The sequence below is a fragment of the Grammomys surdaster genome, unplaced genomic scaffold, assembly GCF_004785775.1.
Source record: "Grammomys surdaster isolate TR1022 unplaced genomic scaffold, NIH_TR_1.0 174, whole genome shotgun sequence".
Lineage (NCBI taxonomy): Eukaryota > Metazoa > Chordata > Mammalia > Rodentia > Muridae > Grammomys > Grammomys surdaster.
In genome coordinates, this window is record NW_021604622.1 from 8,345,664 (window position 1) to 8,360,447 (window position 14,784).

The window sequence follows — 14,784 nt, forward strand, 5'->3', positions numbered from 1 at the left end:
TCACCTCACTTAAACAGCGAACTCCTGTACGGTATATCTGAATATTGTTTTCCTTTCCACTTTTGTGTACTTGAGGTTTATGCTGTTGCTAAAATAGTGTTTATGGAGTGAGCAAGGACAGTTCAAGGTGTTATTTGGAATAGCTTTTTCAGCAACATAGCACTGTCTAAGCAGATGGGCATTTGGATATAAAAAATGGGCTTAACTTATGAAGGAGATGGTGTTGAGGCACACTTACTTGACGGGATTCCTGGCGGCATCAGGATCCTGAGCTGCGACAGAGCCTATGGTCGTGTTTATCTGAGCATCCTCTCGAATCTGTAGGATGTAGGCCAGTTTGCTGAAGACAGGAGGTTCATCTACATCATCTACCACGATTCTCACCGTGGCCGAGTCTTTGAAGGGACCCAGGTAGAGAAATCGGGGTTCGACGTGGGGATTGGAGGCTTCTACCTTGAGCGTGTACACCTTCTTCTTTTCAAAATCCAGGAGCTTCAGAAGAAAGGGAGGCAAGGCACAGAGAGGCAAGGCAAAAACCATTTTAGTGCAAATCTCTAACAAGTGGATGTGATCGGTCTGCTTAGGGAAATCACACATTAGAACAATATTGAGCAGAGGCAGCAAAGATGAGATTTATCCCCCCAAACCCTACATTTCCATAGTGTGTTAAGAGGAAAGCTATTACATAGGTTGTGAAGAACCAACTTCAACCATGATAGAAATATGTCCTGAATGTCTGCCACCACTGAAAGTTTTTGGAAGCCAGGCATATCGGGCAGGAATGAACTTGGATGCAGGGATCTCTCTCAGCGTCCCTCTCACCTTTAAACTACTTTGTGTTTGAACAGAAGGGGCTGCCAGGGGCAGGCTGGCAACATGTAGGAGACTTTTTGCCAGGGGTTCTCACATGTGGCTTTATCTGCTAGGTGTTTAAAACTTGCCAATGCCTGAGAATCCAATCTTGCCCACTAAACCAAAATTTCTCTGGCGGACATGGTCATTTATAATTTGAAACATCTTCAGGCAAGTCTGAGTGTAGCTAGAATTGTGACCTACAGATGAGATCTATGACTCTCTCTTGCCCATTCAGACTAAATAGTTTTTGCAGGAGTTAGTAAAATCTTTCCCTGATATCCCCATAAGGGCACTGGGCTAATTACTTGCCAAAAGAAGGCAATGATGCCCGTTGTTAAAGACCTTTAGGAAAAGGTTCTGCATCGGAGACATGGTGAACCCAAATGTATATTACTGACTTGTAGTTTTAGATGATATCATGACAAGGCTCACTGGAAGCACTATTAATCAAGTCGTCCGTGAATGAGATTTAGTCGGCTAGGCAAAATTTCAGTTTGAATCTGATAAGGCACCAAGAAAATTAAAAAGGTTAATGCGCACTAATGGGCTTCCTAATCATATCAGGGTCTAAAGCATCGGTCTGAAGTGTCACTTAAGCATGTTTTATTGTGTTTCTAGAGATTCAGGCATGTTCGTAAGAGGGAAATTTTTCTTGTAATTTACATCTATCATGCTTACGTACCTCACAGTAAACCACAATGGGGTAAGGGAGGAAGAAGGCATTCTAATATACATGACAAAAGCGAAATCAATGAAAATTAACCTAAATCAATGCTTTTAGCCAACAATGTGTTGGTTTTTAACCGAGGCCACACTTTGGTATAGAGCTCCGTGGTGAAATTTTGAGAGGTGGAATAGCACACAAGCTGTCTGGTAGAGAGGGGGAGGGAGTTCAGGATCTGATGCTGTCTTCATATTTGAGAAAGTAACTGAAGGAGTCATGTGAATTTCCCGCATTTGTTTGAGTGCGTGGTCTCCAAATAGTCTCTCTAATTCAGGTCACCTCGCTCCCCGCTAGCATCAGCCTTCCTTCCCAGGGTTCACAATTCGCAGGCACACACTCATTTATTGGCTTCTTCACTCCTTGTCGACTCACCTCTACCCTATAGGTTCTAGGACAGCAGAGGTCATCTGTTGTAAGCGCCATAGCAAGGCCAGCTGCCACAGCCGTGTGTCTCATTGTATATTTTATTATTTTTTTGTTTATTCTAGCATTTCTATGTACCTCATTTGTTCCCGTATCCACTTAGAAGATTTTTTTAGTAGAAATTCATTGAAAATGTAGATGTAATAAATATATAAAAATACTTTTGACCGCAAAAAGGCTTATAAAGAGTGAGTAAAAGAAGACTCTGAATAAATGTTTACAGGAGATGGTCACTGTCCTTGGTAACTTGAGAGGCAGAGGGAAATACTTCATGGTGAGCCATTAAGAGTTTTCTCTTGTTCTATATCTATGTTAATTGTACAGGCACAGTCTCCTTTTTTTCCTGCTAAACTATTGTATTTAGAGTTGAATAAATCTATTAAAGAGCTGTGTGTACATCCCCCTTTCTCTCCTTTTCTATACGTGCATGCTTATGTGTGTGCATGCATGTGTGCGTATGTGCGCGCGCATGCGCGATTGCAAGTACACTCACGTGCATTCTGTATTTGTGTGCGGAGGCCAGAAGTCAACATCATGTCTTCTGACACTGTGAACCTCATTTCTGCTCCTCCACTGAGTCACGAAGTCTCTAAGTTGTGCCATATTCTACCTCTCCTCCAGCACCTGAGTCACCAGCAAGTGCCACCATGCACAGACGTCATGTGGGTGCCAGGGACCTGGACTCACTCTGCTCCTCATGTCTGTACGAGCCCTTTACCCCTAGAGCCATCTCCTCCACCCCCAGGAGTTGTATCCAATATCCATAGCAACAGCCTTACCTTTTTGACAGTTATAATCCCTTCCTGGGTTTCCTGGTCGGTGATGACGTCAAACATATCGTGTCCCTCACCGTCGGTGATGCTGTACTCTATCTCCGCATTTTCTCCCACATCAGCATCACTGGCTTTGATCCTGCCAATTGGTGTTCCGGGTGGCGAAGACTCAGGGGTCTTAAACTGGTAGGTACCTATCAATCACCAGACACACAAGTGAGGCAGAAACTGGGAGACACCCTGCCATAAGAAGCAGTCCACTTTTACATAGAGGGGGTGCATTCTAAGATTCTAGTTGCAACTAGGACTAAATACTAAATACAGGGTTTAGTTCAGGTTAAATACTCTATTTTTCTGTGTTGATTTTTTTAATACATATATATATCTTTGATGAGATTTAACATATAAACTGGGCATAAAAACAGACTATCAGCAATAGCTTATTTCCTACTAAGAAAGGAGGGCAAGTATAACAATATATGACAATAAGTGCATTTTATATAATATTTCTGGATCGTGGTTGACATCAAGTGGAGCTGCAGAAAGCCCAGCAGTGGTTGAAGGGAGTCGGCTTTATGACCTCTCTGTGGATAGAGACAGACTTATGCTTTCTTCAAAATAATGAATGGTGCCCTAATCTCCTTGTCTTTGCTATCATGATAATTAGACTCCTCCTCCTATTTCAGGGCCCGTCTCCTTACAAATGGAGTGTTTTCTTCTTGTTCTGTAAACAGGCTTCCAAATTCATGGTGTCATTTGGAGACTAAGACTAAGGGAGAGAAGAGTTTCAAAAGCCCCATGAAGGTAAAATAGCACAAAGAATAGAACACGTAACCTGGATCGACTTGAAGTCAACTGCTATGTGTTCTTAATGGGGCTTTTCCTTGACCTTGCTAATACCAGCTCAAGGTGGAAGCAAATCATAGCAATTTGAAAAATTATCCAACTAGTCATGTTTTGATTCATAATCAGAACTGGATCTAGATGTGGAGCTAGAGAGACAGGCCACATACCAAGCAATGGAGTTCTCCACTTTTTCCCTTTGGTTAACTCTTTGTTAATTTCAGTTTAGCATTTTCTCTCATACTGACTCTTAACAGATATCCATATACACATATACATTTTGGCATATGTAATTTTGTTTTTGAGACAGTCCCACTATGTAGATCACGCTGGCCTGGAACCCACAGAAATTAGCTTGCCTCTGCCTCCAGACTTCTGTGATTACAGGTGTTCGTTATCGCGTCTGTCAGCATGCTTTTATATTTAATCCTAATACTTTGTAGATGATGATGCTTGTTTTTAATATCCTTGTGTTGCAAAATTAGTTAAAAGACAAGTGTGTCTAATTTCAGCTTAGATACGACTGTCTTACAGGCTAGGTACTTTGTGTGTGTGTGTGTGTGTGTGTGCATAAAAATAAAAACTATCCTAGCATTGGTGGTAAAGTGGTGAGCATAGCTGCCTTCTAAAATTTATTCTACTCTTATCTGTTCTAATTTGCCAATTATTCTTACATGATTTTGGAAAAGCAAAAAACAAAAAGCCTCTGGACTATGGAACCACTGAAGTGTAGGTCTCCAGTGGAGCAAATTTCCTGAGTGTTGGGCCCCTGGTTGGTAAAATAGCAAAATAGATTAAGTATGTATCTAAATTGTTCTGCATTTTCTTCCCCCTTACTTTGGCACATGGTCTTATAGCAGGTAACAGGCTATGTAAGGAAAGAAAAGGACAAGGCCCCCATGGGGCCAAGTACCACAGACCCTTGTGTCACCTGCCCCAGGGCAAGGCGCTGGCAACCTGTTTCTACTTTAGGACTCTGTGCAGGCGTTTTAGGGCTCAAACCTTTTCTTCTGCCTACGTCATAAACTGTTAAGCTGTTCTGTTTTCGTAGTCAGCTAATCATATACTTGGAGAATAAAAAGATGAAACCAGTTCCGACTGGTCATTTGGATCTCCCTGGTAAAGGAGATTAGCTGGTTATCTTTTAAAAGATGCCACAGTACAGTAAATGGGTTTCCTTCTTCCTCCAGACCTCTTTTCCTTCTTTCTTCTCTCCTCTACCCCTTTTTTATCCCCTCTCCCTTCCTTCTACTTATTTTGAAAGATTTATTATTTTTTTAATTATTTTTGTTTGTCTGCATGTGTGTACACCTGAGTGTCTGTATGCTGTGTGTGTGCAGGTGGCCATGGAAGCCAGAAGAGGGTGTAGTATTTCTTGGTGCTGGAGTTACAGGCAGTTGGGAAGATCCAACTAAACCTGGATTCTCCGGCAGAGCATCGAGTACTCTTACACAACTGCTGAGACATCACATTACTTCGGTTCTTTTGAAAAATGGGGTCTTTTTGGCTGGCCTGGTACTCTTTATGGAGGCCGAGTCTGGAAGCTACCACTGCCGCCCAAGTGCTAAGAGTATATGTGTGAGTCACTAGACTCAGCTACATTTTCTGCTTAATGATTTGGGTAACCTTTTAGGGGAGCATGGTCACAAATGACTTCTATTTTTGAATTACATCACAACCACTTCCCACTTGGGGAACCAAGCACGATGCTTGAGAGGAAGGCAGTATTCATGGATGCTGGTTTTCCCTCCTCACCTGATCATGACAGTTAATGGTATCTGAGATGCTATTCAGTATCTCAGTTAACCACAATATAGAAAACCCTCGATGACTACAGATGGGTTAAGCACACAGCAACTTCTACAGCTGTATTTTTAGAAATAGGAAAATGATAAATCCCTTCCTTGCAAAGCTTTGTGAGCTTCTAACAGCGATTGCATGCCTGAGTAAGTTCACAGAATCATAAAGTCCACCTACCCAACAAACAGCGGCATGCATGTACACACACATGTATAAGGAACGAGACAGCAATGCTGCTGCTTTTACAGCAGTGGTAATATCAGGAGCCACCCTGCTAATTACCAATGACAGAGCATAAGTGTTCACACTTCCTGAGCATAAGGGTGTTTTCAATCCATTTAAATAATTTTAATAAAAGTGCCAATTCTTCCTAAGTCCAGTGATTTTTTGACAGCACTGCCAACAGTGGAAATATTCTTAGAGTTGAAATTTTACAAAAGCATATTGGAGAAAGCCATTCAATCAAATGTCCCTACTCTGGGGGAAACGGGGTGGATTGTCATTGACATCTGTCAGTGTGATGTTCACGGTCGTGGTCCCCGACAGTCCTCCCATCTGGCCGCCCATGTCCTTGGCCTGGATCACCACTTGGTACTGCTCTCTATTTTCTCGATCCATGTTGAGCAACGCTGTCTTGATGATACCTATGGATGTGAAATTGAAATTCAGGAGTGGAAGGAGAGGCATTAACAGTATTTTATGGAATCATTTATTTATGCAAACAAATGTAGACTGTCATCCACAATATGCAAAACACTATGCAGATGTCACTGTGATATAAAGATGATTATACGCAGCCTTTCTACTGAAGGAAATTACAATCACACAGGGGGAGAGATGCTCATTAAAAAGCCTGTATTACAAGGAGAATGAAAACAAGTGCAAGTCAAAGCCCGGGCAAGAGAGTCTGAGAGGAATGCAATGTAGGTGTCACAGGATGACATTGTAAAGTATGACTGGCATGTGGCATAAGAGGACGTACCCCACATGCTGCTCGACACAAAGCATTGAGGTGTATCCCCTGAGCAGATCAGAAAGCCGTATGCCTGAGCTGACACCAGAGTTTCACATTATCAGCTTGGCTAATAGCTCCTCAAGAGTGTGTACCATAATGCATGTTCTGTGGGTTTTATAAACCACAAAACTATGTGCTAAGGAAGATGGCCGTAGGTCCCTTCCAGTTATGATCTCATGTGATCCTCGAGAATTTGGGTTTTCTTACAGAGAATGAGAACATCAATTCAGCCAATCCCTACAGTAACCAACATTTTAAAGATCGGTTAAAGCGATCTCTGCTGTTAGGCAGTTTGATAATGACTTGAAAGAATTTCTCAAAGCTTGCCTAATCTCTGTAGAGTGTTTATGCTTAAATTAACTTTCTTTTAAAAATCACCAGAGTAGGCTCTGTAGCCTTCTCTGCTCTCACATTCTCAAGCTTAACCACTAATGAAGCTGAAAATATCTTTTCTTACTTTTTTAACAAGAGTGCCTCAGACAACAGGTCAATTTTATTCCCATAGACTTGGCTTCCAGGAGCAGAAGCTTTCTCTTCCCCAAATAATAGTTGCTCTCTATTTAAACACAGGAAATCACCTTAGTCTTTTTTTCCTATAAGTAGAATAATTCTAATTTTTCTTTCTCATTGTCTTCAACTCACCATTTTCTCTCTCCTTGGGATTCTTTCCAGGTTCATTCACCTTTTAACACATAAATTCTACCTGGATGTAGTAACCCAGAAAAGCTTTGGATTAAAATAAAGGATGTTTGAAAAAATATGAAAGGAACCTGAATCAAAATATGTATAGAATCTACCATATGATACAGATACTTTGAACTGAAAAATAAACCACCAGATATCATGGTTCTTTTTGACAGAGGTGCTTTTGAATTCTGTGTTAGATGACACACTTGTGCTCCACATTGTGGAGAGGCCTCAGCACCTACAGCTATTTATAGCTTAGCAAGCACACAATGTCAAGGGTTGGTTTGCTCTGAGTCAACCTGCTCTCAGCCTAGATGGCCCTTGGAGAACAAGATTGATATCAACTAACTTGACTAAGCATTTCAAAAAGTGCCTGAACCTCAAACATCCACAAAATGAGAGAAGACAGCAAGCGATGATAATGAGAGAAACCCAGGCATTGCAGCTCCCAGAAACATGTCTAGCCACCTGACCAGGGGGCAGGACTGAGCCCCAGAATGACGGTATGCCTTTGTGATGCTCTTTCTCTGCCCTGTGATCTCCTGGTTGGAGATGAGATGTAAGACTTTTTGTTTTTTGGTTTTTTTTTGGATGTTAATCAACTGTCTTCTCAGATTGCCAGCTCTCTGAATAAAGCAGTTTTAAGGATTCAGTTCCTGTCTCTTCTCGTTGGCATCTGCGACAGGCAGCATTCCAGTTAGACTTTGCAGGGCATTTTTATTTTTATTTTTTAAATAAGACGATGTAAACAAGATTTCATAAGGTAAGCTGATTTGTTGGGCCAGGATGGGGTAGAGCATGGCGTCAGAAAGAGTAGTATGAATTCTCTGTGGTGTGACAGAGCTACAGTTCAATTCTTGCTCATGCTCTAAGCAAGCAAGCGGGGATCTCTGTTCATAGTAACCCTCTGGCATCTGGGCTGAGACCCTAGCTCAACAAGGGTTTCCACAACCACTGTGGTCAGGGTAAGGGAATGTGACAGACTGTGTCCAACTCTGCATAGAAGTGACTTGTCTCACTGCCACGTTTTATTTGTGCAAATGTGTCCCATAGCTGTACCTAGCCCCAGGACAGAAGAGAGGTGTGGTACCACCAAGGAACTAGAAAAAGAACAAGAAGGACTCAGGATGTCTTTGAGTAGGTTTGGTCATTCTCAGAAAGAGCCACTCTTTCTTATCTTCATGCCAAATTGGAAAAAAAAAAAAGAAAGGGATGATTCTGTCCTATATGTATGGTGTGAAAGACCCATTGTCATATTTATTTTTAAAATTATCTGGATGTCACGCTTAAAATAAATCATTAGAGTTTGGCAGAGGAACAAGGAAAATCCAATCACGTTGATTGTTTTTATTAAACAATATGCTAGCTCAGCTGAGCACGTCAGTTAAAATTACAGAACGTAGACTAGGAGACGAAGAAAGTATACTAACCTGTTTCCGACTCCACTGAAAAGTAGGGCTGTCCCTGCAGGATGCTATAGACAACTTTAGCACTGTTCCCATAGGTTGGGTCGTCGGCATCAGTTGCGGTGACTTGGACTACAAACGTGCCTGTAATGAGAAAGACGTCATGAAAACAAAGAAGATTCATCATGACACTTGATACATATGCATATGAAGAAAGCAGGATCTTAATTGAAAAGCATTAAATTACATTTTAGTGTGTGTGTGTGTGTATGTGTGTGTGTGTGTGTGTGTGTGTAATTGTGTGGTGCTCACAGATGGCTCACACTTGTCACTGAGCCTTGGTGGCCAGAGGGCAACATTTAGAAACCATTTCTTTCTTTCCATCCTGTGATTCCTGAAGATCAAATTTAGGTCATCAGTCTTAGAAGCAAATATCTTTATGCACCGAGACATCTTGTTATGCTGGTTAGTGTTTTGTCGACTTGACACAACCTAAAATTACCAGGGAAGTGGGAACCTCAATTTAATTGCCTCCGTTGGATTGGCCTGAGGTACATCTACAGGGCATATTCTTGATTGGTGGTTGATATAGAAAGGCACAGCCTACTATGGGATGTGCCACCCCTGGGGAAGAGATTCTGCATTTGTATAAGAAAGCACGCTGAGCAAGCCATGGAGGGGAAGCCAATGAGCATCACTCCTCCATGGTCTCTGCTCCAGCCCCTGCCTCCAGGCTCCCATCTGGGTTTCCTTTGACGATAGACAGTCACCTGACAGTCACAGTCTTTTATCACAGCACTGGAAAGTCTAACTAGAATACCAGCTTCCATGACAAAGGAGTGGAGAACCACAGCACAATGCATGTTGCTAGGAAGCCATTGATCCTTCACTTGAAAGGGATGAGAGTCACATCAATGGATGTTGTAGGGACTAGGTTAAAGGGAAGAGCAGCCTTGGGTAGAGGTGAGTCTTACCTATCTCCTGTGATGGACTGTGATGTGACTGGACTCTTGCTGCAAGGGTCCTTTCAAGTTACCTAGGATGAAGGGAGGTTCTCAGAGGGAATCAGTCTCTTGAATTACTTGGTCCACAGGTCTTCTCTTAGGTGATGTCTAGTGGGTGGCCTTGTGAGATTTTGCTCTAAATCCTATATGCTATTTCTCTTGGACAGCAACGTGGCACAGGAGGCCACAAATGTAGCAGCTGTTGTGACGTGATATATGCCAACCTGGGGACATAGCTGGGTAGGATAGAAACCCACCAGGAAGCTATGATCCAGATCAAATTTGTCCAAAGCTCACTCTGCTTTAAATACCATGACCAGCAAATAGCTTCATTGTTTAAACTAATTTGAGTCAGGTTTCCCAATACGGGCTCTTCAAATATCTGATAATTCCAAGAGGTTGAAAGAGTCTGAACCTTTAAAATGGTAGTTTAGACCATATGAAGAGTTAGTTAGGGCTGGCAGTAGAGTGCATGTAGAAGCTCCAGGTTCAATCCTCCAACTTCAAATAAACCAGGTGTATGACATACACCTGTAATCTCTACCCTCATAGAGGTAGAGATCAGAAGGTCAGAAGTTCAAGGTCAACCTATGCTACAATTTGAGTTCAGAGTTAGCCTTGGCTATACATTTCAAAACACAGAAACAAAGCAAAACAAAAAGTAGTTGATTGAAATATTATACTGTAAACATCTGATAGATTAGTTTCAAATGATTAAAAATGACTGTGCAAAGGCAGCTATAGTGTATTAGGCTGGTATTCTTACTTTGGGGACCTTTACCTAATAACTATTACTACCCTCTCTAAAGGCCATGTAAGTTTCATGTGTGTGTTTGCCTGTCCGTTATATGTGTGAGAAGTTCCAACGGACCCTCTGGCTAAGGGCACACTATGACTGCCTATTGGTATTTCTATCTGATAAGCAGTGGCCGTCCAATCTTTGAAAAGGGCAGGGAAGCTTCACGCAGAGAATATGAGAACTGTAAAATTGCCTTCGTAATATCTAACCATTTCATTTATTAAACAAACAACACACTGTGCGAGGGTTGGATGCGCTGACTTTCATTGTATCATGCTGGGACGTGAGACAGAATACCCACCCTTGCAGTTTGGCAGGTTAAGTGGTCAGAGTGTGAGCTTCCTGTGATTTCAGAGGGAGACTTAATGGAAGTTAACAAACACCCAAGTCCTTATCTGCGTTGCCTTTGGAATGTGATTCTCTGGAATCTAAGCACCCATTAGCGGCAGCTGCTGCGGGATGGGCTCTACGCCTGTTTTCTTATTTAATCCTCATGATTATCCTTCAGAGTAGACATTTATTATTTATTTTTGTAGGCACAGAATTGGAGGATCAAAGAAATCAGGATCAGATAAATCAAACAATTTGCCCAGGGCTACACTGCTGGCTATTAATGGAGACAGTTTCAAATTAGGTACTTTGGATAGCGAAGTTCTCGTTACTCCTTCGAGGTTGTCCCATTACCTTTATATGTAGTTTTTTCAAGACTGCTTTGTCTATGCCAATAGTGACTTGCAATAATGATGGATATCAGTATCACTGTGCATGTGTACAAATTCTCTAGACATGTATTCTCCAAATATTTGTAATGTATATTTAATTCTTCCCTGGCTTCAAAAGTGAGTGACACTTCCTAAGAGCAGTGCAGGACAGGGGCCTGCAGACCTCAATAGAGTTGCTCTGGGTGGTGCCAGTGACAGAGGTAACTATCCTTCTTTAATTCTTCCTTAAAAACCAAAACCAAAAACAAACCAAACCAAACCAAAAAACAAAAAAACAAAAAACAAAAAAACTACCTACAAGAAAACTATCCTCCAGCCCATGCAACAAAACAAAACAAACAAACAAACAAACAACCCCCCCCCAAAAAAAACTTTAAAAATAATCCCAAGTCCCTTCTTTGCTCTGATGATGGCTTCAGATTTTTATTTTTTTAACAGAACAAAGTAACTTAAAATAAGGTGACAATTTCTTCCTGGGGTGAGGGTTGGGGTGGGGGTCGGGGGTGGGGATGATACCTTACAGCCACTTCCCAGATTGAATATTTTCCAAATCTTGGATCTCTGAGTTCCAGTTTCCCTCATATCTAATGATGTGACCACAGAAAAGTTACTCTGTAACTTTTGCCTTTTTGAAGTTGGCAGAGAAAACAAAAACAACCTTTTACTTTGAGAGTTTGGGGTGAATAGCTGTCTTCCATGAAATATTTTAAAGCATCTACAAGCTGTATCAACAGAACTTTCTCCTGCCTTTAAACCCTGTTTACCTTCGTCTAGCTTAAACAAATTTAATCCACAGAAATTAAACTTAAAATTGCTAGTGAACTTGTGCATAAAATATTAATCCTCTGTATTAAATCTCATGGGTGGTTCTACCATCTGTGTATTGTTTGTAGATCCAAAAAAAAAAAAAAACAACTTTCTTAGAGTCTTTCTCTCAAATTCACAGTTACTTGATGCAACTGCCAACATTTTTGTTGTTGTTTATTAAACAAATTTCTTATTAGTGTGTGTGTGTGTGTCTCTGTGTGTGTGTGCGTGCGTGCATGCGCGCACGTGCGAGCACATACATGCCACAGAACGGCTGTGGAGGTCGGAGAGCGTGTTTATGGAGTCGGTTCTCTTATACTTTCTCGTGAGTCTGGTATTGAACTCTGGCCGTCAGGCTTTTGAGGTAAGTGCCTTTACCTGCTGAGTCATCTTTCTGGCCCTGTCAGCATTTTTGAGGCTGGACTGTAAGTGCAGGCTTTTATTTTTTAACTGGGAAGATTCCCCAGACTAATTGTGATCTTGACTGAGGGGAGTGGAGGAGGCTGCTGTCTTTCAGTCTAAGGAACAATGGGAGAGAGAGCGGATGAGGTGGTCTTGCTCATCCCAGTGGCTTCCCATGCTTCTATACCCTTATCATGAGTGGAAATTGGAAATAGTGTTTTCTTACGGTAGTCACAAGATAAGACTAGGGTGACATTAGAAAATTCGGTGTACTAATGAGAAGGACAAGTGGTTTGGAACTTGGCTTCTGTCAGTTCACTACATTTGGCTCCAGGTTCTTCCCCTGGTGGGTGTGGAGACCCCGCTCTGCTGACCTTGCGTCTCACTCACCGACATCAGCCATCTCGGGGACTGTGGCTGTGTAAACGTCCTTGGTGAATATTGGCTCATTGTCATTGATGTCATGGATCTTGATGATGAATTCAGACTCAGGCTCGACGGGTCTCCCCGTCCTTCTGTTGATAGCTTGAGCTCGAAGGATGTAAACGGGTTTTTCTTCCCTGTCCAGCCTCTTGGTGGCCTGTATATCCCCTGTGTTTTCATTGATAATGAAGAGATCTCCCGCTCCATCTCCTGAAAGGATATATTTAAGTGATCCATCTCCTCTATCCTGGTCTGAATGTAACTAGTGTAGGGGAAAAAAAAATTAAAGAGAGTAAAAGTCAAGCACGTGTTCCTGAAGTGCTTTGTCTATGTTAACTGTTCATTATTCCACATTCAACAGCTGGTTATTCTAAACTACTTATATAACCCTTCAACAGAGAACACCACTCAATGAACGTATCTCTTTATCATAGAATATTCTAGAATGAAATTGAAAATTTCATAGACCTTCTTATTTTGAATAACAGAAAACTAAAGACAGAAGAAAATTGGAATACCCAAGGACATGTAAGTTTGACCGGATGCATCTTTTCACCACGGAGGTCAGATCCTGTAAGCAGACTCTCCTGGTCACTGTACATACACAAACATTCTTTATGAACTCTACCGCTTAGAAGGACTTTGGTATTTGCATGAGAGACATCTGGGCTTGGTCTGCCTTTTGGTGAATTAATGATGCTAGGTGATCACCCTGAGTGATGGAGATTATAATCCATCTTCTGGGAAGAAGTGATATTTGTTTGATTGACTGTCTAGTTCAATGTAAAGCATCCAAGAGCCTTCTTCAGTGCTGCTTGCAACAGTGTCCAGAGACCACCTCACTGGTCAGTCTATCAGTTCCTTGCAACAATGGCGTATAACATTCAGATTTTAGTAGGAAATAGAAAAAGACCTTCTGACGTGCAGAGACAGCCTAAAGTTGAAACTGTCTGCCTTATGAGGTAGTGAGACCTGACCGCCTCAGCTCCCCAGCTCTCGAAAGTAATCAAACAGGCAGGTGATAGAGACTCACTGTTAGTGAAAAGGTCCAGAGAAAAGTGGAGAATCAACTGAATGCCCAGATGTTATAAGAATGGAAGGTGATAACCCTACATTGGGGAAGTAGTTTCTATTTCCTTCATCCAAGGATCCCTTTTCAGGGTTGAGTTCCCCTACCTATTGAGAGTTTAGGTCTCCCAGCAATCTAACTCTAGCCACAGATTTTCAGAACGCAGTTTGTTGTTGAGGAGGAGGAGGACCATTTAATAGCCCAAATCACAGGCACCAGTGATCACTGACATGTCAGTTATAGCAAGACCTTCGTACAGTCTTTCAAGCAGAAGAGCTGGGTGACAACTGTAACCACAATAGGTTACAGTTGAGGCTCTGATTGACACTGCATGAAAGGCTCAAGGTAGCTTCCAGACCAGTGGTTTGCAACTCTCCTGATGTTGTGACTCTTTAATATATAGTCCCTCATGTTATGGTGACCCCCAACCACAAAATTATTTTCATTGCTACTTAATAACTGTAATTTTTCTACTGTTATGAATATTAATATAAATATCTGTATTTTTCTGATCATCTTAGAATCTGATCATCTTATTCTTCTGATCATCTTCCCTGTGAAAAGGTTGTTTGACCCCCAAAGTGGTTGTGACCCACAGGTTGAGAAGCCCTGTTCTAGAGCACCCGCAGATGGACCATCAAAGCAAAGAGGATCCAAGATGAGGAGCTAAGCAGTTTCCTGAAGGTGTGTTTTGTGGAATATCTACTACACAAAGCACAGAGGGGAAAGGGTTCTGTGGTACTGTATATTTGGGAGATACTTCATCTGCCTCTTGGAATCCCCTACTAATGGATGAAAAGTTCCAAGGGTCTGCGTTTCAGACTTTATGTGGTATGACTTTGTTTAACATGGCTTTCTGAAGTTTTAGTGTTCAATGCAATATTTTTTGGGTATGACTCTTGATAGCCTTTCCCGGAAAGCGTCTTTTGTAATCCCGAGTATCTTTTACCCATCACTGTAGAAACAGAGGGCCCAAAGTTCCAATTTATGTAGCGTTTCAAAATCACACCCGGCTCAAGTGTGTCAAAGATG

At 41.7% G+C, this 14,784-nt stretch overlaps 1 protein-coding gene across 1 annotated transcript in view; it reads right to left on the minus strand.

Moving 5' to 3' along the window:
• The window catches only part of Cdh6 (cadherin 6), a 131,005-nt gene that overhangs the window by 18,509 nt on the left and 97,712 nt on the right, over positions 1–14,784 (minus strand). The window contains exons 3-7 of the mRNA XM_028767571.1: positions 12,651–12,945; positions 8,551–8,670; positions 5,895–6,062; positions 2,782–2,969; positions 239–492 (exon numbers count right to left, since the gene is read on the minus strand). Of these exons, the coding sequence (XP_028623404.1) occupies positions 239–492; positions 2,782–2,969; positions 5,895–6,062; positions 8,551–8,670; positions 12,651–12,945 (1,025 nt within the window). The remainder of the gene's footprint in view (positions 1–238; positions 493–2,781; positions 2,970–5,894; positions 6,063–8,550; positions 8,671–12,650; positions 12,946–14,784) is intronic.